A 26007-nucleotide genomic window follows, 5' to 3' on the forward strand; every position below is an offset into this window, starting at 1 on the left:
CAACGCGTAATAATTCGTACCAATATGTACAAATGAAAATCTTACACAAAATCAAGACGATGGAACGAAAAAGCACCCGAAATTCGTCATTTAACAAAAATTTGATTTACTTATGCACAACTGTTAATAGCTTAAAATTTATTGAAAGATTTTAAATTTAATTAGAAAACCATCTTTATAAAAATGTATGACCAAATCCAAAGCTACGAAAAATACAGCGCTTTTGTAAAAAAAAAAAAAAAAAAAAAATAGATTTAACTTAATAAACAAAAACGTTATTTACACAATTATTATTTTAAAAATAAGTTTACACAATTCAAAAAGTGCAGCGATAAAATTATTTAGTTATAAAAAAATGCTATCATTAAAAATCGATCAATAATTCTCAGTTTAATTTGTTTACGCACTTTATAATTACTTTAGTTTCATTAAAATTTACAACGCAAAAATTTATTTCTTTTACCAAAATGACGTCATAAAAAAATTTTATATTTGACTTTTTTTTCTGGGTTTATCCAACTTTAAAAAATGAATAAATAATAGCCAAATTAAATAGTTCAAAGATGAATACAATTACAATTTAGCAATTGACAACCTGCTAAATGCTTCGTAATTGTTTTGAACACGTAGTACGCTATTATTACTTTATTTAGGCACACTGCTGTGATCTAAAACACAAGCTTTTCCAGTATCTTTCACGACTCGCTTAGCAACAGCTCTAAAAAAAATAAAAATTAATTTTTATATAAGATATATTGTGCTAAAAAGATCAGAGCATGTTTTTCAAAACATTAATGTAAGATTAACTAAAACCTTTAATGTACTCTAAAATTTCAAAGGATTTAAGATTCTTGACAGATAACTAAAGTGTTTTGAAAAACAAAACAAAAAAACTTTTGATCCACCACTGGTCAAAAAAACACCTAAAAAACTTATCAGAAACCAGAGGCTCAAATTTACAAAAAACATCCCAATTAACAGCACATTTCAATAACTTTGGTCATTGAAGCTATTTGATTTTAAATATAATTATATATAATTTTAAATGGGGAAAAGGATGCAGCTTTAAACACATTTTAAACTTTTTTTTAATAAATCAATTTATTTTAACAACTCTTTTTTTAACAAACATGGAAACAAATACAAAAAAAAATTAATTTATAAAACTAAATATTACTCTTTAAAAATTGTGTGCGCGTCTAAGTTTTTGATAAAATAAAACAATTGTTAATAAAAAATTATTAACAATTATTTTAATGTTTATAAGAATCTTTATAAGAATACTTATAACAGCAAAAATCTTTTACAAACAAAAACTGTGTTAAAAATCAAAATAATTAAAGGTTAATTTAATTCAACAATTAAATAATAACATCTAACATAATAACAACAATTAAATAATAACATCAAAAAATATCTTTAAAATTTGTACTTTTAAAAGTTTTGTTTTATGTAAAAGATGTTTGTTTTGTTTTTTTAGGAGGTAGAGCATTTGGAGTCTTAGTTATTTAGATGTTTTAGTGTGGTTTGATTGAAGGACGTAGGAAACAACTTTTTGGCTTTGCTCATCAGTGATGTCACCTTGTTTTTTTAATAATTATGCTATCAGATGTGCTAAAAACTAGATGCATAATAAATTTTTTTTATATGTTCTGGTCCTTTTAAAAACAATGGCCTTATAGTTCGTTTTTTTTCATAGTTGTCAATTTGTTTACATTGTGCTAATTAAAACTTGCTGAGGGTGACAAGCTTGCTGAGCAAGGCAAGCTTGTATTTTCTAGTTTCCATACCTGCTTTCTTATTTCCTACCCATTTAGCAGGACATTCGCTAAGTTTCATAGCATAATGAAATGATAATTCTTTGCTTGTTTATATGTCAAGCCATAACTTATTTTAGAGCTTTTAACAAGGCAGTCTTTCAACATTCTCTCCTAGTCTTTATTAAACACTTGTGAAACAGTTCTAAACCCTATCTTGGTCTTGATTTACCAAAGCATATTGGCTTGATATTGGGTAACAAACTTTTTAATACTTCTTTATTCAGTATTGCGCTAATAATGAGCATTGTGTTTTATATTGTAAAAATTAAAAAACTTGGTTCTGCTTCATAAAACTGTTTAAATTTTTGACCACAGCATAACTGCTAATATAATTTTGATTTTTTAAAATAATTTCTAATCATTTTTATTTTTAAAAAATTAGAATCTAGGCCCGCATAATAGAAAATTATTGTGAGAGAAATTTAAAATGAATTAAAGACGTGTCATGAAAAATGTTCTAAACTGTCCCAACATTCATAAATCAATCATAAATAATAAAAAACAAATATTTTTTCTAAACAAAATAATCTGATATTTTGTCAATTTCTGCTTAATCGTAAAAGTTATGATTTATTCTATCTTATAAATAACATTAAACTTATTATCTATAAGAAAAGTGGTCAGAAAAACAATATAACTTTTATACTGAATGTTTACATTTTGTGTTCAAAAACAAACCAATCATATAGATTGACCAATTTATGTCCAATGTTAGAAAAAGAGGCAGCAAGTGACAGCTGGGATGGTACAGCTTATCTTCACAAAATATTTAATTTCCTTAGTTTGAATACAAGAACAACTTACGAATGCATTTTTTTAAAGCTAGTTCGGTTTAAAGCTGCATCCTCCTCATCTTTACAAAAATTGTATTTAATTATGTATTCTGTGAACAAAGTAATATTTTATAAACAAAACATGATGCATATAAAACATTAACTTATTTAAAAAACATAGTAAGTAATAAAGTAACAAGAAAAGTTTTTCCTATTTTTTAACACACATATATTAGTATATATGGTACATGGGAAACTATAGTTCCACATACTGTTCCAAGTCCTGCTGCTTTGTAATATTTTTTTTACGTAAAAACTAGAAGAAGAAGAAGAAGAAGAAGAAGAAAAAGAAGAGAAAGAACTGATTTAAAATACTCATCTGCTTTTTAATGAGTTAAAGCAAGAGATCAATATAGTAATCTACTGCATCTTGGGCAGATGCATTAGACTACTATATTGTAGAAAGTTTTTAAGGTAAAAAAAGGTAGGCAGAGAATTTCTACTAAATAGTATCACATCCATTCTTCATCAAATAGGCTGGCATAGATGTTCCTGAGTTACATTGTTTACTATGTAACAATAGAAGGAAGATTGTAGAAGGATTAAGTGATAAATAACTTTAGTTGAGGAATTCAGAACATTTGGGATAATTAAGAATTGATCTGTTGTTTGTCTGATCTAGTCTGGTCAGCAAGAGTGTTATCATTAGGTTTAATAGCTAATGACAATGCTGTTGCTGTCATAATCTTAAAAGTGTCATTACCACTATAAAGTGGTAATTATATTACCACTTTATGTAATGTAATAACACTATTTAAGATGTTCTTATTTTCTTAAGAACCTAACTTTGGATATAAAATGCAAGATGTAAGTATTATGAAAACAGTGCTAGCAACAATACTTTTCAAATCAGTTTCTTGCAATAATAAAATATTATATATTCTCAGGAGATTTGTTTTGGTTAAAAAGAAATACTTACAAAGGATATGGCTGCACACAAATAGAAAAACCATGGGAAATAGAGATGCTTGTATTAAAGCAGACAAGAAAATAAGGTCAGAAATCTCAGTTAAAAATATGATTTAAAAGGAGAACTTAGAATGGAGTCTTGGAAAAAAGAGACCAATAAAAAAAGAAAAAGCTGATTAAGCTAAGTGGCGTTAAATAAAATCACAAAAAAAGAAGACTCAAACCTAAAAAGATTCAAACCTAATTTCATAAAAAATAGGTGAATCAGTATGTGTTTGCCAGGACATATATTAATTCATCTATTTGTCATGAGAAATGTCTTTGAATTTTTATTTTCTCAAGGATCTAGATATTCTGCATAAAAATATTTTTTAGTATATTAGTTTAAAAGAAATTTGTGGAACCAGAGTGATTATTTTTTAAAGTATAATATCCATGATTTTACTTGTTTGGACAGGTTTTTGCCCTTTTCTTACTTAAAAGCAATTTTTACAATTTGTTGGCCTTCCTACCAATAAACTGTTTTAGAGATCAAGAGAATACCACCTGAGATTGAGTATTTTTATTGTGATATTACCTTAGAGAATAACCACCTGAGATTGAGTACTTTTATTGTGATATTACCCTAGAGAATAACCACCTGAGATTTGTGAGCTCTATCTACCCTTACCCACATTTAAATCAGAGTTTTTGTAGAATTTTCTTTCTCCGACTTGCTTTCATTATGGTAAGAAGCTTTGCATGCCCCAATTGCATAACTCTGATTATGATAAACAGTTAGGTAAAACAACAACAATTTTTTGAATAAAATTTTTTGATAAAACTTACTTTGCACCAAGTTTCTTTAAATTCCAATATGCCTGCAAGTAACAAAAAAAAAATAAAAATGTTTCAAAAACAAAACCATTTATGTCTCTGATAAATCTCTTTAAAAAATACCTGCATTGTGTTTCCAGCAACACCCATTGCATCTTGGGTTATTTCTCCAACTTCATTACCATACCTTAAACAAAAAAAATCTTACTAAGAAAAATAATAAGGTCAAAATTTTACTCCAATTTACTATTAAAACAAAAATGCTTTTCTTTTAATTAATTTTGTTTTGTTTTACTGGATTTAATTTTACCACATCGAACCACCTTAATTCAAATGTAATATTAATAATAGTAATTATAATAAAAACAAAAATAATAACAGTATTTATAGATATTACACACACAAATACATGTCCTGATTACCTGTGCTCAAGTGTTTGCACAGTTGCTAAAGATATTCCTTTATACAAGTTCGCACCAGCTTGTTCAAGAGCCAAAAATATTAAGCCAAACCCTAATACATAGCAAAAATTCTGAATGAAATACAAAAAAATCACTTATTAACCTTGCAAAAAATCAGACTTTTATACCTTCTAAACTTGCAGAGGCGACTTTTTTGACATTTTCAACTGTTTGTTTGTTTTTTTCATTACTTTCATATTGATAATTAGCTGGAAGAAGCTAATAAGTGAATAAATATTAACAAGTGAATAAATATTAATAAGTGAATAAATATTAATAAGTGAATAAATATTAATAAGTGAATAAATATTAACAAGTGAATAAATATTAATAAGTGAATAAATAATAATAAGTGAATAAATATTAATAAGTGAATAAATATTAATAAGTGAATAAATATTAATAAGTGAATAAATATTAACAAGTGAATAAATATTAATAAGTGAATAAATATTAATAAGTGAATAAATAATAATAAGTGAATAAATATTAATAAGTGAATAAATATTAATAAGTGAATAAATATTAATAAGTGAATAAATATTAATAAGTGAATAAATAATAATAAGTGAATAAATATTAATAAGTGAATAAATATTAATAAATGAATAAATATTAATAAGTGAATAAATATTAAGAAGTGAATAAATATTAAGAAGTGAATAAATATTAAGAAGTGAATAAATATTAAGATGTGAATAAATATTAAATTATTGTTAATTAACTGAAAGAAACATTAAACAATACAAGCAAATATTAAAATAAAAAATAATTTAAAAAATAAATGTAAAATTGTTATATTTATTTATTACAGTATAAGTATTTTTTAAATTATTTTTCTCACTTTTTGTCCATGATGCTCTATATGAGGCGCCAATTTTTTGCCTAGCAGAACAGTCATGGCGCCAAGTGTTGAAAGCAAAAATGTGCTTATTTGTACAATAGAACCAGTAGCTTGATATAAATGACGGATGTTGCGTGAAAGATCTGGGTCAACTAAAGTGAGCTCTTTGTTAGGTTTAATTCTTTTTCGTAATGATTGCGCTCCCTAAAGTATTAGAAATCAGAAATTTTGGTTCTACTTTACAAAGGAAAGCTATAAAACATTTTTACAACTTAAAATTCTAACAAAACTAACTTTTTCTACTAAAGAAGTGGCACACTCTGCACCTTTGACAAAACCCCATGAAATCCATTGTGAACCAATTCGTATTCCAGAAGTAATCCTGTCTGGCCATTTATTTTGAATAAAACCTGATGCTGGTGATGCAATTATCTCTTCAATAACATCTTCACTTGGTGCACTTGGAACAACAACAATTTGATCTTCACTTGGTGCACTTGGAGCAACAAGTTGATTTTCACCTGATTGAAAAGCATCAATATAATGATACTTTTCAATCAGGATGAATTTCCTAGTATAACAGATTGATGTTTCACCAATCATTTTTTGTTAAAAAAAATATAAGATTTAGAAAACGACAATGAAAAAATTCAAATAGAATTTCTTTTCAAGTTTTAAAAATATATGTTTTTGTTATTTAGTATTAAAATATATGTTTAAGTTATCTAGTTTTAAAAATAAAATAAAAATAAACCACATTGTATAGTATGAACTACACTAGATAACATATAATATATTATTATAACAATATAATAAACAAAAATCATTTGCATATTTTATTAAATAAAGACATTAAAATAAGTGCTTAAATGTTTTTATATAATAAAAAAAATAGAATTTTATACAAATTATATAAACAAAACTTTAAATAAATTATATATAATACAAACTATTATTAGAATATTAATAAAAGAGCTAGCAAATGGAACAGTTGATTGGAAGAGGAGGGATATTAATATCTGGGAGAGAATAAAAAAGCTTGAAAACAATAATGAATTATTACATGAAAGAATTAAAATTTTGGAAAACCAGAAACGCATTGAATTGGAGCAAGTTATTTGATAAAGATTACAAAATCAAGTGATGAAATTAATATGATCAACTCTGTTGCAAACTGGAAAATGTTGTAAAACTGAAGCCTAACAATGGTAATAATGCTCTATTTATTGTAATGTTAAAGGCAAAGCTGAAACAAAGAGACTGAGAAAGACAGCTGAGACAAAGCTGCAACAAATGCATTATTAAGAAAACCTAAAGTTAAAATGCTCAAAAGAAAAAGTATTTAACAACCCAGATCAAACCTAAACTAAAAGATTTAATTTGAAACAGGAGAAATATACCTAGAGTAAAAAATAATATTAATTCAAATGGAGATTTTTACTACAGTATCAGAAATGGTAGTTAAACTTAAAAAATAGTTAAATAGCCAATAAACAAAATGATGAATCTTCCATTCAGTTTTTTAACCAACTGCTTCGTACAAGTTATCAAATTTAATAATAATTGTTTTCAATTTAATAACTAACTATACATCCTTTGGCATACAAAATCAACCATGGCAACCATTGTTTGTAAACAATAATAGTGGTCATTATGTTTTAACTTGGTAACATTACCTACCTTGGTATCTAGACATAGGAAAGCAGTTTAATAATGAAGAAAATGACACCAGATTTTACTATGCCTATAACAAAGGCAAATATATAATGTTGGCTGGAATGAATTTTTTTAAAAACTATCTGCATACCATTTATTTTGAGAAATAAAATCTTGGATGACTAAGGAACTAATAAAATTATTAGAAACAAAACAATCTATGAAGCATAAGAAATATGAAATGGAAAGACATCACAATAAAAAACAGTTATAAATTATTTAGGAATCATTTGTCAAAAAAGTTAGAGAAAATTGCTGATAAAACAAGTTTAGTAATAAGTTCTAAAAAAAATGCAAAAACCATTCACAGTTATATAAGGAAACAATCAGTTGAAGAAACTAATGAAGCTCTAAGTATACAAAATGACAAAATCTTACAACTAATTCACATGATATTGCTAAATTATTAAGTGACTACCATTTTTTTTATCATCAATTGGAAACCCTCGTTCAAGTTGAAAAATAAGAAAATTGAAAAAAGTTATAGTTAAAAAGTTAAAGTGGCTATTTTGATTATAAAGAACCTCAGAATTTTCTTTATATTCAAAAGATAAAAAAGATTCTGAAAAAGTTTATTTTTTACAAGCTTTGGTACCATATGTTGCTGAAAGTCATTAGTTGTGGTACCATATGTTGCTAAAAGTCATTAGTTGTGGTACCATATGTTGTTAAAAGTAGTTTTAATTTTAAAAGTTTTTAACACAAGCTTGCCATATATGCAAGTGAAAAAAATGAAACCATTTAAAAAAAGAGACTCTTAGAACTTTTGGTACTTTAAAAAAATAATACAAAAAATTTTCTCAATCAGAATCTTAATTGTGATATTGCAATAAATCAATTATCAAGCTTTTCACACAGAAGGTCTGTGATATTTATTAATGGAAGCTTTTTTATTAATAGTTCAGTTTTATCAGATGCTGTCAAGCAAACTTTTGATTCTCTGTTGCAAACAATCATTCCAATAATTTCATTGTAAAAAACTTTGCCTTTAGAATTTGGTTTTAAATTTGGAAACTAAAAAACTCTTTAATTACTTATCTGATAGGTCTTGGGATCAAAATTTGAATTTATAAACTTTAAGTTTCCTTTCATGTCTTCAACAAAAATAGTCTAGATTAGCAGGTTTGGTTTGTACTTCCTTAGGAACTTCAATGATGTTTGGCGCAGCAAGATCAGATTTAGTGACATCCAGAACAGTTGCAAAGTTCTTAATAACTTCTTCTTTGACTTGTCTTATCTTTCTTTTTTCAAGTGAAGGCTTTGAAGAGGGTTTGATTAAGTAAACATTTAGATAAGACATTTCAGGTTAACACAAAGCACTGTGGAGCAGTGACTTTGTTTCCTTCAGCATAATTTCTTTTTTCATATCACCTTCAATAAATGTCATATCCATCTCATTTAATTCTGATTTATCATTTGATGCAAATTTACATCTGCATTGTAGACAAAGCTTTTTATTTGCTACTACAGATTTGTCTTTACTGCATAAGTATTAGGGGTATCTGCATATGTTTATACTGTATATTTACTGCATATTTACCTTTTTTGTACCCAAGTAGATTTTGTAAAGACAAAACAATTATATTGTTGTATTAGTCAACACCTTTAAAATACTAATTTGAGAGATGAAAAATATTACTACAAAATGGATTGCATAAAAATTTCACTGGATATAAATTAGACTGCAATGTGTTTTAGTTTCATAACACTTCAAGTAAACATATTTATGATGGAGACAAGTTGTTATGATGACATTGATTATTGTTAGCCCATTTTTCCACATTATCATTTAAAATAAAATATTAACATATAAATCAATAATTGATAATAAAAAATGTTTTCTTTTAATTCAAAACATTTCAAAACATTTCAAAACCTTTAAAAAATCTATAATAAAAAATATGAGCCCAACAAATTTTTAACAGAAAATAATGAAAGTACAACTAAAAAAAGTACAACTAAAAAAAGGTAAAAGAACAGAAAATTTGACATGACCATTAAAAAAAAAAAAGAAAAAAAGAAATGACAACCAAAAATTATAAATTCACTTTGACTTATTTTCTCCATATTTTTGTATTCAACATCAAAAATAATCAGGTACAAACTGACCAGTCGGTTTCTTGCAATGGAGTTTAAATTATTTATGAAAAGCTACCACTACAAAATCCATATGTCAGTACACAGACAAAAAAAAAAAGGGGCATTTTAGGCTGAATTTCAAAAACTTTTGAATGGTTTGTAGTGGTTTTGAATATCAAAAAGTTTTAAATGGTTAGATACTCAAATTTTGCACTTTTTCATGCTTAATTGATTGGTTAATAAATTGATTGGTAGCAATGGTTGAAACTTGAATAATGTCTAAGGGAGTAAGTAATAATTTTTAAATTTTTGCCCTGTTTTACATGGAATAAATCAAAAATAAAATTTTGAGTCCAAAATGTTTTTTCTTACAAGAGGTTATATTTTCACCTCATGTAAGGGAAAACATTTTGGATAGTTCAACTTGATGATTTCAAATAAACTGATGTTTATTTTTGCATGAAAAACCAATATATATGTAGATTAGTCAAACAGACAAGTAAAATGCAAGTAAGAGGTAATATAAAAACATAATGGAAAGGAAGAAAAAATTTTTTATGTAAGTTAGGTCTTAAAAAAATGTACCATCAATCTCACCATTCAATTGTGCAGCCAAATTTAGTTAAACTCAGATTGAAACAATTTTTTTAAATCTATTTAAGATAATAAATTTATCTTTAAAAAATTTATAAAATGATTAAACTAACTTGATAAAAATTAACAAAATTTTGTAGCATAACTAATAAACATATCAAAATTTTTAGTTATAATATTTACCTAATTGAATCGACGGCAAAGGAGGACGCACTGGTTTTTCAACACGAAAATCACAATAACAAGACAAAATTCTCTCAAATCTTTTAACAAGTTTTTCTGGAACAATTTCAGAAAGAATTATACCTATGCAAGGAAGAGTAGAAGCTTCAGAAACTTGTTGCTAAATATTTTTATAATAAAAATCTTTTATAATGTCAGTAATAAGCTAAAAGTTGAACAGAAAAATATTTAGAAAAAATTAAAAGAATGAAAGAGACTTTAAAAGAGTTTTGTACCTGACTAGATTCACTTAAATCAGGAAACATATAAGTTTTCTTTTTTGTTTTAAGAACTGGTGATTTACCAGGCTCCAAAGGGTAGATCCAATCTCCACATTTAATGAAACCTGCTGGTGATATTTTTTCTAAATAAAAACATTATAAAATTAAAAAATCTAAATGAACTAATACTAGTGCTATGCTGAAAATATTTTTTCTAAATAAAAAAATATATGATAAAATGGTAGAGCCATCAAAGCATATCTCTATAGTATCTAAAGTAAATAAAATTATCAAATAATTTAATGATTGATATAACAAGAAATGATAATTGACATTGATATAAAACAATACAAGATAATAAAAATCTTTTTCTTTTTTTAGATTTAATACCTATTGTGTCAATATGTTATACTTAAATTTGCATAGCTTTTTTAAAATATATAAGTATGTTAACTTAACATCACAAAAAGGTTTGCAAACTAATTAGAGTCGACTTAACATAACTAATTTGCAATAATGACCTCCAAGAGTGATTCATTTAATACTGTTTCCATGTTGACTTTGTAGAGAATTTTCACTGATTTAAACAGAATCAGCCGCAGGCAGCTCATTTCACCCAAACACAAGTGATAATATTTACAGTAGAAATTTTGTACTATGAAATTTGTAAAAATATGGCCTTTGTAACAAATGTTGCCAAACAAGACAAACTTTTTGTGAGACTTATTAAATCTACTTATACTGAGACCCAAAAAGATGGTTCAAAAGAACTTTTTAATGGATGCAAAAATGTCAAAGATATTTCTAAACAGTACAATTTCATTGATAATGCAAATTAGAAACAAATCTATTAGAGTAACTTTAAAAGATATTTTCTTTTTTTTATTAACTATTTGTGTAATTTAAATAAAATTGATTGATTCTCAAACCTTTGAACTAATAAAATTTACTATATATATTTTTTTGTATAAAAACTCATCAAATACATGAGACAACTTTTTTTAAGTTTTAATATTGTTTTTTGCACTTTGAGATAATAGACACAGTTTAAAAGAATACTTAAATTTATAATGTAACAATTTCATTTTAACTAGTTTTAAAAAAAAATTACCTGTGAATTTGGAGCAATTAGATCTTAAACATGTAGCATAAAAAAATAGTGCTTTTTTGCAGCTCCCTTATTCAATATGACATCAGATTACCAAACTAAATGTGCTTTTAAATTTGATTACGTACTTTTTACGTATTATTTAGATGAGTAAAGATTTATTACTGCAAAAAAATTTCTTATTATTCTTTGTTTTTCTATTCCTTTTCTAAAAAACTAAAGTCTAATAAAGTAATTTTATTTTTTGTTAACTATATTAGAAATTGCATCTTTATAAGTGTGTGTACATATTTATATATATATACATATATATATATATATATATATATATATATATATATATATATATATATATATATATATATATATATATATATATATATATATATATATATATATATATATATATATATATATATATATAACTTAAACTGCTAGTTTAGATAAGCACTTTAAGGTCATACTGAAATAGCCTGCTGCCGGGGGCTTCAGTACATACATTGACTGACAAATAGCTTGAGTTACAGTGGAGTACTGCTACATCGACTGAGGGTTTGGGATGGGGCAGAAATCTTTTCATTCATTATTTTTTCTTTTTTTTCTGAAAATGCTGTATGCTATAAAGATAAGCAAAACTAGTGAGCAAATGCTTATCTAAATCAGCTATAAAAGATATATATATATATACATATATATATATATATATACATATATACATGCATACATACATACATACATACATACATATATATATATATATATACATATATACATGCATACATACATACATACATACATACATACATACATACATACATACATACATACATACATACATACATACATACATATATATATATACATATTTATATATAAATATATATATATATATATATATATATATATATATATATCCAAGGGTCATTAAATAATTAACAATACAATTTACTATTACTCAAAAATAGTTAAATCAAAACTTTTAAGACAAAGTTGACAAACATGCGATGACATCTAAACATACTGTACTATGTTCAGATTTTAAGTTGCAATGACATCTCAATGTGCAGATTTTAAGTCGCAGAAGGTAAGAAAGGTGATAAATCCACGAAAGATTTGTTAAAAGTGCATGGAGAAAATTTTTGAATTGTTTGAATGTTTACTAAATGGGTACAACAATTTCAAAGTGGATGTACAAGAGTTTCTGACAAGCAACCATTTGAATAACTGGTCTAAGTTAGGACTTCTCTGCTCAAATCTTGGATTGACACATTAATTCGGGACAATAGGCGCTCCTATGTTGAACTAATAAATAAAAAAATAAACACAAGTAGAGAGAGCCAGAACTGTTCATAGCATTATTCACAACAAGCTGCAGTACAGGAAAACCTATGCAAAATGGGTGTCCAAACACAAATGCTCAAAAAAAAAACCGGCCTCAAATCATTCTCCTACCTATTATTTTTGTTATTTATTTATATTTGCCCTTATAATCTCATTCAACCTTAAACTTTACACTAGCTTTTTTACAACATACTAATAGATTCTGACATCAACTTGGGTTCCTGTAACATCTAGCCTAAAAAATTCTTTCTGACCACCAACTCACTTAAGCTTCACAATATACCCGCAGGTTTGACTCTTTCCAGGTTTGATGCAATCTAGTCATTTATCATTAAAACTTGACAAAATATTTAATGTACATATATACATACAATTTATTATGTTTTGGTCTGTTTTACAGACCAGAACATAACAAATTTAAAAGATTTACATCACCTAGATTATACTTGCAACACTATCACATGGAAGATTACCAGCTAGGTTTAACTTTTCCTGTCATTTACTTAATCACCTTTTTAAATCTCATTTATTACCTTTCACTTGCCAGAATGCTTTTACCAAATTTTCTTTTTTCTATTCTAACCGAGGAAAAATTAGATATAAAAAAGATTCATTAAAAATACTAATCAGTTCTAATAAAAATTTCCTTACCTATAGACTGTTTTATTATTTGAAAGATCTCAATATTACAAGGCAACATCCAAGTGCTGACTGATCCTTTGTTATCAACATGTAGCATATTTACACCTTCACAGATTAATAGTAATAAATTAAAAACGTTTTGTATAAGATTTAAAATAGCTTAAATGATACATTTGGAAGTTAAAAACAATGAAATAATAAAAAACTCAAAAATATTCAAGTAATAGTTTCAAATAAATTTAATATAATTGGAAAATTGAAAAATACCTTCTTCAATTCGTAACAACTCTTGTACGTCCTGCCATGTTTTATCTTTAGATTCATCAACTGGAAGATCATCTTGTTTACTACAAATTTTATTTTTGTTGTGGTTACTATTCATTTCATTAACAACAGAAAGATTGTTAAGTTCATCAAAAGATGTGACATCCTCATCATTATTGAGGATCACAAGACGTTCCTTTATTTCCTCGCTTATTCTAATTAATAAAAAAATTCAAAAAATTGCATACACAAATTTTATGTTTTAATACCTTATTATTATATAAACATTTAAAATCACTATGAATGTGATGATGAAGATGATTATGATATATTATGATATATAAGCACAGCTTTTTGCTTCCCACTTCTTATAACAAAACAGTTATTTGACAGTTAATGACAACATGACCTCTTCTACACATGTATAATTGTTATAAAGTAAAATCTTGAATGTCTAATTAAAAAAAAAAAACTTAATAGACTTTCAAAAAAAAAAAAAACTTTTTTTCAGAGATTTTTTATTTTTAAAATAAATGAAAAAAATATATGATATACATGATTAATATTTAAAGCACTTGTTTTAAAATTTTAACTTTTTAAAGTTAAAATTTCAAAACAAGTTTTTTTTTACATAAAACTTGTATAAAACTACCCAACAAAAAACTGATAAACCATTAAAAAAAAAAAAAACATGGTTAAACTGGCAACTAATTTTTTTTAAAATACCTGGTCAAACTGGCAACTACTTTTTTATACTTTTCCTTATCTTCATTATTTAGATTTTCTGCTGCATAAGGCAAATTAATTCCTGCTTCACAAAATCGTAAACCTGAAGAAAAAAAAGTCAAAATAGTTACTACATTTACATGTTGGCATTTATAACTGTCCATATCTTTGTAATTACATATAACATACACACAAACACACATACATACATACATACATACATACATACATACATACATACATACATACATACATGCAAAACCTTCAGTCGATGTAGCTGCACTCCTCACATGTTCTACCTAATTAATAGTCAATGTAGCAGCACTCTTTGCATATTTAACTTATTTGTCATTAAATGAAGCAGCACTCCTCGCATGATCTACCTATTTGTTAGTTGATGTGGCAGCACTCATTATATGTTCTACCTATTTGTCAGTTAATATAGTAGGACTCCTCGCATGTTCTAATTTTTGCCAGCCAATTTATGTTAACAGTAAAAATATAAAAATAAAAACATTCAGAATGATTTAATTTTTATTTAAAAAATAAAAAACATTCCAGTCTATTAAATTTTGTTTTTATGGTTTTTTAAAAAAACCATAAAACCTAATTAGTTTCCTTAATTAAATTTAACAGTTTTTACATAAAGTGACCTTAATTTTGTCATTTAAAAAAATAAAGACTTGTTAAGAACAGTTTTTTTTATCACAAACAGTGATAAAAAAAACTGTTCTTAACAACTGTTAAAACAGCCCCTTGGAATTAGGGTTGGCATTCGGCAATGACCTTAAAGTGTTTGAGGTTGGCAAAAAATTGCTGACCTCATTCTTATGTCGTTTTTTTTTTTTTTTTTAGACTATTCATCTCCCCAAGGCCCAAAGGGGGCCACTACAGTCGAGGAGGCTACTCATTTTTTTTTTTTTTTTGCATTTTTTATTATTAATTTTTTTTAGTTGTTATTCGTGGTGCAACCCTCTCTCAACCCTTTAACTCTGAAACACGAACCTTGCCGAGCAAGGCCGCTGCGCAGAGAAACTAAATTGAGCGCGGTACTTCCAGGGACGTGGTGGGAGTCGAACTCCAAACCTCTCGCTTACAAAGCGAGCGCTCTTACCACTACACCACTACCGCATGTCTTATGGTAAGGCCTTAGTATCAAATCGTTTTTGCCAACCTGATGCTGAACTCTATATATATATATATATATATATATATATATATATATATATATATATATATATATATATATATATATATATATATACATATATATATATATATACATATATATATATATGTATATATATATATACATACATATATAATATATATATATATATATATATATGTATATATATATATGTATATATGTATATATATATATGTATATATATATATATATGTATATATATATATATATATATATATATATATATATATATGTATATATATATATATATATATATATATATATATTTATATATATATATATATATGTATATATAAAAATTATCATTTTTTTTGGCAATTCTTAACAGTAATGTTTTTGTCATAATGATGTCAACAATTTTATGGCAATTTTTATCTCTCCCCTCCCCCTTGTCAACACCTTGTCAAACTTTCGGAGACCCCCTATAAACTTATGTCAACAATTAATTTACCCTCCCCCCCCATCCTTTCTTATGTAAAATAAAATTAAAAATTGACAAATAAATAAAACATTTTTAAATAGTAGTAATAGTGGTAGTTTACAACTTCAAGAAAAAGTGTTTAAAAGTGAAATGTTGACAACAAAAAACTTAATTCAACTTTTAACTTATAAATATATTTTAAATATATAACCATTTAAAATTATAAAGGTTCGCTCTGAACAAAAAGTGAATGTAAAAGTTATTACTACATGCAACATTATTGGTTTAAGCTTCTTCCAGTTCATGATAGAAGGTAAAAAAAGTTAAATTCACTTAACTTATCGAAGAATTGCAAGTCGATATTATGTTAATAATAAAAAAATTGTTCCAGTTATGGAATTTAAAAGAACAAAGAGAAACATTAGAACTTTGATGGAGGAGAGTATTCTTCGATGTTGTCTGAAATTCTTACTCTGATAAAGAAATTGTAACTATTGAAATTTTTGATAAGATCTTCAAGATCTTCTTTAACAAAACAAGTTTACATTTTTAAGTTGTTATATTACAATTAATAATTTCAAACTTAAAAAAAAAATATATATATATAATTAATCTGTAAGTTATGAAATACATATACATGAGTCAATCGTCCTTACTTTAACTTTAGATTTAATCCAATTTCACATCAAAAACAAACTAATTCTAATGGAGTCTAGTATAACAAAATAATGCATTTGATAATTTGTTTAAACAAGGGATTAGCAATCTTTTAAGACGGAATATCCAAAGTTTATAACTTATAAAAATTTTCCAGTTTTTAAAGAGCTACTAATATCTCGTTTTCAATATTATAGTATTTATGCATGGAGCTGGAGAGCCGCATTATAACATTGAAATTTTAACATCAAATGTTTATACCAGGGTCGGCAACCTGCTTGCGAGCAGCAGATTGCAGATTCTGGTATAAACATTTAAATAATGTATTGTAGATTATGTACTTACCTAAACCTTTAAATGTTTTTACATCAGGCCAACAAACACAAACTTTGAAAATATAATAGTATTACAAGTAAACATCTCATGTGTGCTCATTTAGTTCTGTCAGGTATTTTTAAAGCACAACAAGGTTTAAAAAAAGTAGAATATAGATGTCATTAAAATACTAAAGGTTGGGTAAGTATGTAACACAAGACTACAAACGCTGCCTAATTTTCTTTTTTTTAAAATTAGCTTAGTTTATTTTAGTAGTCAATCATTTGAAAAATTTACAATAATCCGTAATAATTTTAAACACTTTCGAAAAATCATAAATGTTATGTTTAAATTACCAACAAAGATGTGCTGCATCAGACATCTCTATACTAACAGTCTTAAGATACTTGTGCACATCTGCGACACAAGTACCATACTTTAAGAACATAAAACTCTGGAAACATATGTGGAGAGAGTTTATTTTCAGTTATCATTTAAAAATTTTCTTTTAACTAATTTAAATGTTCATCTAGTCGATTTTTGAAAATGTTGACGGAGGTCGCGTCAATTACTATTTGCGGCAGGTGAAATAGGTTAGTGAAGATTTTCTCTCTTCGCATGCAATTGAGTACTCTTTGCTGTGCAAGTCTTTGATTATGACCACGCATAATATACTTTGACGACCAAGGACGATTGAATAACACGTTAAAGTTTATTTCATCAAATTCATGCATGAACTTGAACATCAGAATTAAATCACCTTTTATTCTTCTTTCTTCAAGTGTCGTAAGACCTAACATGACTCTTCGCTGCTTGGCCGTGCGATGCTTAATCTCAGAAATAGTTTTTGTAGCACGGTTTTGAACTTTTTCTAGTGCTTCTATATCTGCCCATTGCTAAGGTGACTATGATTGGATAGCTTACTAATCCTGGCATGAAATAGTCTCATTTTGATACCCTTGTTCTTGTCCAGTATGCATGACTAGTAACTAAGTAAATATGCACAACTAGTAACGAAGTAAATAAATTTATTTAAAAAAGTAACGTTGTTGACGTCAACTTTTCTTGACCTCCCCCCCCCTTCCTCTTGTCAAAAATTGTCAAAAACTCCTGACCCTTTCTCCCCCCTATTTTGTTGACGTAATTAATGGACAGCCCCTATGCTTCTAACTAAAAATTATTTTAACAAAAATTATTGGATAGAATATGAAAAACGCGACACCATTTTTTTATATTTTTATTTTATTTAAGATTAAATATTTTCTATAAAGAAGCAAGTTGTTTTTAGGAATTTTATTTAAAAAGAAATCTATTTAAACAAAAGAATTTTAGTCTTTTAAAATTCTCTTATTCAAATATTTTGCGATTGAAATTTGCCATTGAAAAAAAATTGGAAAATTCTAAAAGAATTTGAAGAAAAAAGTGTTTTTTTTGTAAACCGTAAATTTTGTAAACGTTTTGAATAGTTAATTATATTTTATTTCTTGAAAATAGTTGTATATATATATATACATATATATATATATATATATATATATATATATATATATATATATATATATATATATATATATATATATATATATACATATATATATATATATATATATATACATATATATATATGTATATATATATATATATATATGTATATATATATATATATATGCATATATATATATATATATATATATTATTGTTATATTTATACATACATACATATATATATATATATATATATATATATATATATATATATATATATATATATATATATATATATATATATATATATATATATATATATATATATATATATATATATATATATATGTATGTATGTATGTATATATATAACAACTTTTTTGTTACCCATGTTCCTGGCTCATAAATCAATGAATATTTGTATAAAAGTAATACAAAAAATCATTAATTCAATTTTCTTGTTGAAAAAGGTCACCAACAAACCAAAAATTGAAATTTAGCATATATGTGTATAGATAAAATTTCAAACTATTTTATGATCATTATTTTTTAGTTCTAATTTTTTTAATTGAAGAGTTATAATGTAGTTTTTAAGCATTTAACAGTTATTTGTAACATCATAACACTCTAAATTACAAATAAACATAAAATTACTAACTTAAATAACACTTATACAAGTATAAAAAGCTACTGTATACATCGAAAAAATGTTGTCTAGTATTCAGCTTAATTAAAGCGTAATATAAAATTTTATATTACGCTTGCACCCCTGACTGGAACAAGGTTCTCTTTCCAGTCAGTGTGTGCAGGGTTGCCATTCTCCTCTTTTTCCCTTAGGAGAACGCAGTGAAAAATTAAATTTTAATTAGTTTAGCGCTGTGCTCTCCTACAGAAAAATAAGGAGAATGGCAACCCTAAGTGTGTGCATAATTGTATTATTATATATTAAACAGTATGTTTTTTTTAACAATTATAAAACAATACAACATTTTCAAAATTTTTAACAATATATATATATATATGTATATATATATATATATATATATATATATATATATATATATATATATATATATATATATATATATATATATATATATATATATATATATATATATACATACATATATAAATAAAATACCATTTCTGTATGAAGCAATAGCTTCATTGATTTTTTCAGAACCTTCTTCTAGATTTAATCCAGCAGCAACAGACCTATATCCATAAAAGTTTTTCAGACATCTTTTAAATTTGCAGTACTGTATTGGGCAAGTGAAAAAATAAAAACCTTTTTGATATTAAGATTCGTAACTTTCATTAAAATTTATTTACTTAAAAAATTACATAAAAGTATATAAACATACTATAACATATTTTGATATTTGGTTCAAATACAAAGAATAATGTTTAAATTAAAAAAGAAATAGAAAAACTACTTAAGAGCATCTTTATAATATTGCTGAATAATATTTAAGTTACTGGATCCAACAGTTTCGCAACTCTTTTCTTTTATTGCACACTCCATTAATACTTATTAACTTTAATAAAAAAACTAATTTTTCAAGGACAAAAGATTCCCAAAATTTTATTCTTTGATGCAAAACGTATACTCATTTTTTAAAAAACACAATACATTATGCGCAGATTATTATTTTTTTTGTTTCCTAAAATAATTAAAGAGATTTATCAAATATCGTTGAAACTTTTGAAAATGGATATGCAAAAATATAATAAAATATATTAAAAAAGAGTTTAAAAAAATAAATATAATGGCCATATCTGTTTTATCATACTGATAAAATAGTGCCATCAACCAGTATCGATGTAATTACAAGGTCCGAATAGTTTAGCTTGTTAGCAAATTAGTTTAACTTGTTGTTATACGTAACTTCGAAATGACGTAGTTGGTTTAAATATGATTTTTCTAAGAACTACTACTATCCCCATCCAGTCGCCGTGACGTCACTCCGTATTAAAAGTATTGTTTTAAAAGTAACCATCTTGAATTGGGGGAAAACAAACTAAAAAATCAGTTGCAGTTTATTGAGTTATTTATTTTTTTAATTCTAAAAAGTTGTTGTGCAGTTGGTTTCACTAACAAAATAAAATAAAAATAAAAACTTAAGTCTTCCTAAAGATGAATAATTAAAAGAAAGTGGTTGAATACAATAAACCATGCTGTAGATAGTTGTGCATGTAGCAAGCAATGGTTTCCTAAACTTTACTTTTAACTTGCATCTTAATTTAGTACTGGTAAATAAAAATCAAATTATCAGTACTTTTTATACCCTAAAATAACCAAAATAATTTATAGACATGAGTCTATGAGTATGTAAAAATAAAGTAAAATCACCTAATAAACTTATATTTGCAGACATCTATTCGCTGTTAAGTAATTACAAAAGCCGCAACTTTAAATTAATTAAAACCTAAACAACTAAAAAGATTTTTTATTAACACAGGCTTGTACTGAAACTATTTTTTAAAGATCAGTTTTTTAACCATTGAAATGCCATATAAAAGAAAAACTCATCATAATTGTCGGCAATCTGTATGCTTTTTGTGTTTTTCAAAATGTGATAGACATATTACTGATTTCATCAAGGAAAGGATACTAGATATTTTTTCTGGAAATTCTATTGACTTTAAGGATGATAGAGTTCCATTGGGCATATGCAATTCCTGCAGAGCGATGGTACAAAAGCATGGCAAGAGTGATAGAAACTTGCCTCTTCTCAAGCCTCATGACTATAACAAAGTGATTATTAGACCAAAGACCAGAAGATTGGATTCTTGTAATTGTTTAATTTGCCAAGTTGGCAAACTAAAAGGACATTCTACAAAGCTCACTTTTTTTAACCAATCAAGGTTTGAAAGAAACATCAAGTAGCTTTGATAAACTATGCTCAAACTGTCTCAGTGTAGTCAAAAGAGGAATAACACATGTTTGTTCGCAAACCACCATGTATGAAAATTTAAAGAAAATGATAGCAAATGATTCAAGAACTGCTGAAAAATTTGCATCCTCTGTAATAACTCAAAAGGTATCCTCTCCACAGGGCACAATTAGGTTGAGCAGAGAAAGTGGTAAAACATTAACTATTACTCCAGGTACCTCCAGAGCTCAGTGCATATCAAGAACTTCTCTAACTACTTTGGACATGATTCAAGTTCAAATCAATACTGGTCTTTCAAATGAAAAGATGCAAGAACTGGCTGTAACATTAAACAAGACTACGAATTCAAAAATTGTTGAAACAAAATTTAGGGAAAATTTTACAATGGCTGGTCGAAAAGTTGAAGGTTTAATCAAAGTTTCTAAAATCTCACTTACAAAGCCACCAACAAAAACTGAAGATTTGGTGGATGTTGTTCATTGCAAGAGTTTAGGAGATTTTTATAACTCAATTCTCAGTGTTAGAGCAATCACTTCATTGCCTCTCATCAAACTAGGTATTGATGGTGGAGGATCTTTTCTAAAGTTCAGCTTGAGTGTTATCTCCAATGTTGGATGTCGAAATGTCACAAAAACTTCAGCCTCAAATGACAAAAGCTTACTGACTGTAAAACATGGGAAAGAAACAAGTGTCAAGCGTCAGCTACTTGTTGCTGTTGCTGAAAATGTTTCAGAAACTTATGAAAATGTCAAAAAAATTTTAAGTTTAATTGGGAAAATTGATGTGCCTTTCATTATTGTATGTGACATGAAGTTAGCCAATATCATTTGTGGCATTCAATCTCACTCAAGCAAAACACCCTTGCTGTTGGTGTGATGTTTAATCTGATGACCTCAAAGAACAGGGAACTCCAAGAAACTTCAGATCCATTAAGATGCAATACAAAGCATTCATTGAGAAAGGGAATAGAAAAATGTGCGCAAAAGATTTTCATAATGTTGTTCATAATCCATTGTTTGACCAAGAAGATGTCAAACAAGTTATTGAGTTTATTCCCCCAATGGAACTTCATCTTCTCCTTGGAACTGCAAATCATCTTTAAAAATCAATGCTAAAGATATGGCCTAAAGGCAAAGATTGGCCATTACTTCTCAAATTGAAATTGCAACCTTATCATGGTGGAGAGTTTGTTGGAAATGATTGTCATAAGTTTTTGAAGAACATAGATGTTTTGCAAAGAATTGTTGAAAGCAAAAAAGCAGAACACATGCTTGGTTTTGTAAAAATATTTCAACATTTTAAGAGTGTTGTTAGCTCCTGTTTTGGAAGGACATTAAATACTGCATATGTTCAACATATCAAAGACTTTAAGAACTCATATCTTTAACTCTCAGTTTCAGTCACTCCAAAAGCCTATGCAGTGTTCTACCATGTTCCTGAATTTATTGCTCTAAAGGGTTCGGCATTGGGCATTTTTAGTGAGCAATCAACAGAAACCTTGCATTCAATCTTCAGTGCTCAATGAGCAAGGTACAAAAGAAACCCTGATCACCCTAGTTATGGAAGCCAGTTACTGAATTGTGTTATTGACTATAACAGCAAGCATCTTTGAAAATGGATTATTTGAATAATTCTTTTTTTTTTAACAGTTAAACAGTGATTTCTAGAATTTCATTCTAGAAATACTTGAGACAAAATTTGTTGATAATAAATATTCTTGTCTGAAATTTTTGTTTACATTAAAAACTATATTTATTAAGTTTATAAAAATTTTTTCAGAAGTATATAGCTTATTTTGCAAGTACTAAATAAAAAAATATCAACAGCAGTTTAAAGAAAAAGTAATAAATATCACAACAACACCATAAAGTAATTTTTTTTAAAGGAAATCATTTCATGTCTGTGTGTATGTGTTTTTTCAGTTGGAGATTAAGGTTATATGGGATTTTCTTCTGTTTGATATCTTATTAAAACCCAATTCAGTAAAGATATATTTCCTATTTAAATAAAAGAAGTTGTTATTATTGTGTGTATTTCCAATATTTGGTTAATAATGTTTAGAAAAAACAACAAAGCAAACCTGTGGGTTTAACTACTAAAACAAAAAGAGGTTTTTATGCGTTTTAAATTCAGAACAACTAGAAAAAAATTTCTCTATGTGTTTTTTGCTCCTACTTTTGTACAAACAAGGTCAAAAAAAGCACTCTTTTTGCAGACAAAGTACACACAGATGTGATGTCTAACAACCATAGAATCCAATATCCACTAGTCACCTCATATTGTTACTAGATTAGTTAATTAATGTAACTTTGAATCTTTAAAAGACATAAAAACCACAAAAACACTGCTACATTTTGGCCGCTTTTTCAAAGGCGAGGTTTCTACTTTAAGAGCTATATCTTTTCACAGATAAAAGATATCTAGCTCCTATTTTTTTTGCCTAAAAGATACATGCTAAGGTCTCATTCTATTAAATTTTGAAACTTCCATAGTCAATAATAAGGTTATAATAAAAACGTTAAGCATCCGTTGTCTCTTTTTGAAGAGGTTTTAGTGCTATACTCTATACTTTAGGTCCCTGTACACAAACCACAAGTGTTAAAGAGCTGATTTTTTGTCAGGTTATAGCTAATACATATATGTAAAGAGTTTTTGATATTTTTTAAAAACTCCATAACCCAAAAGTGAAAAAAAACAAAATAGATTTACAACGGAGCTCCAAGTGCAATCAGTAGCGCAAAGAGCTATAAAACTTTAAATGTGTTTTTCTCCTTAGGCTATAGAGATTAGATTTTAATTTTTACATCTGGTGATACAAGAGAACTTGCAGATTAATGTCCAATAGGTCGTTTTTTTGGTCCTGAAAATTGAGATTGGGACCATTTTTGGATAGGTGTGATCATATCTTCAATATCATGTCTGCAAACCACATAAAATAATTTACCTTGATTGGTTGACTTTCAAAAGAAAGTTACTCAATTGGATAAAATAATCCAACTTTATTATTTCGGCACATACGTTTTTTATTATATAGAATGTTTTATGAATACATTTTTGTTATGGTCCCGAATATATGCTTCCTAACTTGCCTATTAGTTATGGACGATATTTAATAATTATATTATTATTAACTAATTTTTCATCGATAATTATAGGCTATATCATTGACTCATAAAGCCGTTGACATATACATTAATCGACTAAAATTTAAGTTAATTTAAAAGTCAATTCAAACTTATTTTAAATTGGAATAGTGTTTTATGCTAAGCACTCTTCTTATAATCACTAGACACTAGATAATCAGTCTCGAGTCTCAATTTATTTTCTGGTATCGGTGCGATACCTTACAGTATCGGTATTGAAATCAAGCGATATTGGTGTTAAAAGTATCGTTAATGTTGGTATCGCTTGGTTTCGCTGCGATACCTTACTGTATCGATATCGAGATCACGCAATACTAGTATCAAAAATTGTCGGTTATGTTGGTATTGTTTGGTACCGATAGTATCATTTGGTATTGCAACTTGGGTCATCATGAAAACCTGCATTTTATTTTTATAAACGATAAGTAATTAGAAATAGTAAATTCGTATAATTAATGAGATGTATATAACTTACTCATTTATTATAAAAGTAATTCTCTAAGATGGTTGTATGACATCTTGTTTACCATTTATTTCTCATCTGGTATCTTTGTTTTAATTTAAATGTGTCTGGTATCACTTCTGTATTTAAATTTCTCATCTGTTATCGTTATTACAATTTTTTCTATGGTGATTAAAAATAAAGAAAATATTTTTTTAAACATTTATTTCTATATTAAATGTTTACAAATAATTAAATTATGTTAAACAGTGTGTACGGGGTGGACAAAAGGTAGGGGGGCGAGGGGGTATTTGGGGTAACTACCACGCTTACCTAAGAAATGTCAAACTTCAAAATATTATTAATAAAATTAAAAAGTAAAAAAAAATACAAAAAATTGTAACTCAACATTTTATTATTTTACTCAAAAAAAAAGTATTTATTTAACCATTCAATATATTTATTAATACTATCTTATAACCTTTCTAAAATCATTCTAAATGTTCATATGAAACAGTTGTTTTATTTTGAAAAAACGCAAACCTTATTTTTTATTTTTTTTTGGACGGACTACCCCTAGAACAATGACCTGGATCCGCCCCTGTTGTGTGTTTCACATATTGTTATTCCAAGTCTATTGAACCTTTATTTCATTCAGGCAAAAATTTTATGTGCGGATTTAATCTCCAAGAAAATAGTTTTGCAATTATTAAAGAGAGTTTTTCATATAATTCCCCATAGAATATTGCTTGTGATGCAATCGTTAACGATTATTCTAAAAGAGTATTAGAAATGATTATTCAAAAAGAACTTAGTTCGGAACAGTCATGACAGTTATTTT

The 26007-nt window shown here is 26.5% G+C and overlaps 1 protein-coding gene across 1 annotated transcript; it reads right to left on the minus strand.

Annotated features, from left to right (window-relative positions):
• Window positions 1-275: 275 nt before the first annotated feature.
• On the minus strand, window positions 276-20350 carry LOC100208538 (spartin). Its single transcript, XM_065810246.1, has 14 exons — window positions 20121-20350; window positions 19826-19899; window positions 14597-14699; window positions 13874-14085; window positions 13616-13711; window positions 10531-10658; window positions 10256-10415; window positions 5978-6204; window positions 5684-5887; window positions 4968-5058; window positions 4801-4891; window positions 4502-4565; window positions 4391-4422; window positions 276-718 (listed from the first exon to the last, which is right to left on the minus strand). Exons 1-14 carry the CDS (start codon window positions 20207-20209, stop codon window positions 646-648), a joined length of 1644 nt encoding a protein of 547 aa, XP_065666318.1. The 5' UTR covers window positions 20210-20350; the 3' UTR covers window positions 276-645.
• Window positions 20351-26007: the final 5657 nt, after the last annotated feature.

Source organism: Hydra vulgaris, chromosome 11 (genome assembly GCF_038396675.1).
Source record: "Hydra vulgaris chromosome 11, alternate assembly HydraT2T_AEP".
Lineage (NCBI taxonomy): Eukaryota > Metazoa > Cnidaria > Hydrozoa > Anthoathecata > Hydridae > Hydra > Hydra vulgaris.

Excerpts from the sequence above, each read along its gene's own strand:
- LOC100208538 (XM_065810246.1), bottom strand. The coding sequence starts at position 20,209 with ATGGAGTGTGCAATAAAAGAAAAGAGTTGCGAAACTGTTGGATCCAGT. Across the intron at positions 14,700-19,825 it reads TATTGCTTCATACAGAAATG|GTTTACGATTTTGTGAAGCA; the intron begins GTATTTTATTTA and ends TTTTTTCTTCAG. Across the intron at positions 5,888-5,977 it reads CCACTTCTTTAGTAGAAAAA|GGAGCGCAATCATTACGAAA; the intron begins GTTAGTTTTGTT and ends CTAATACTTTAG.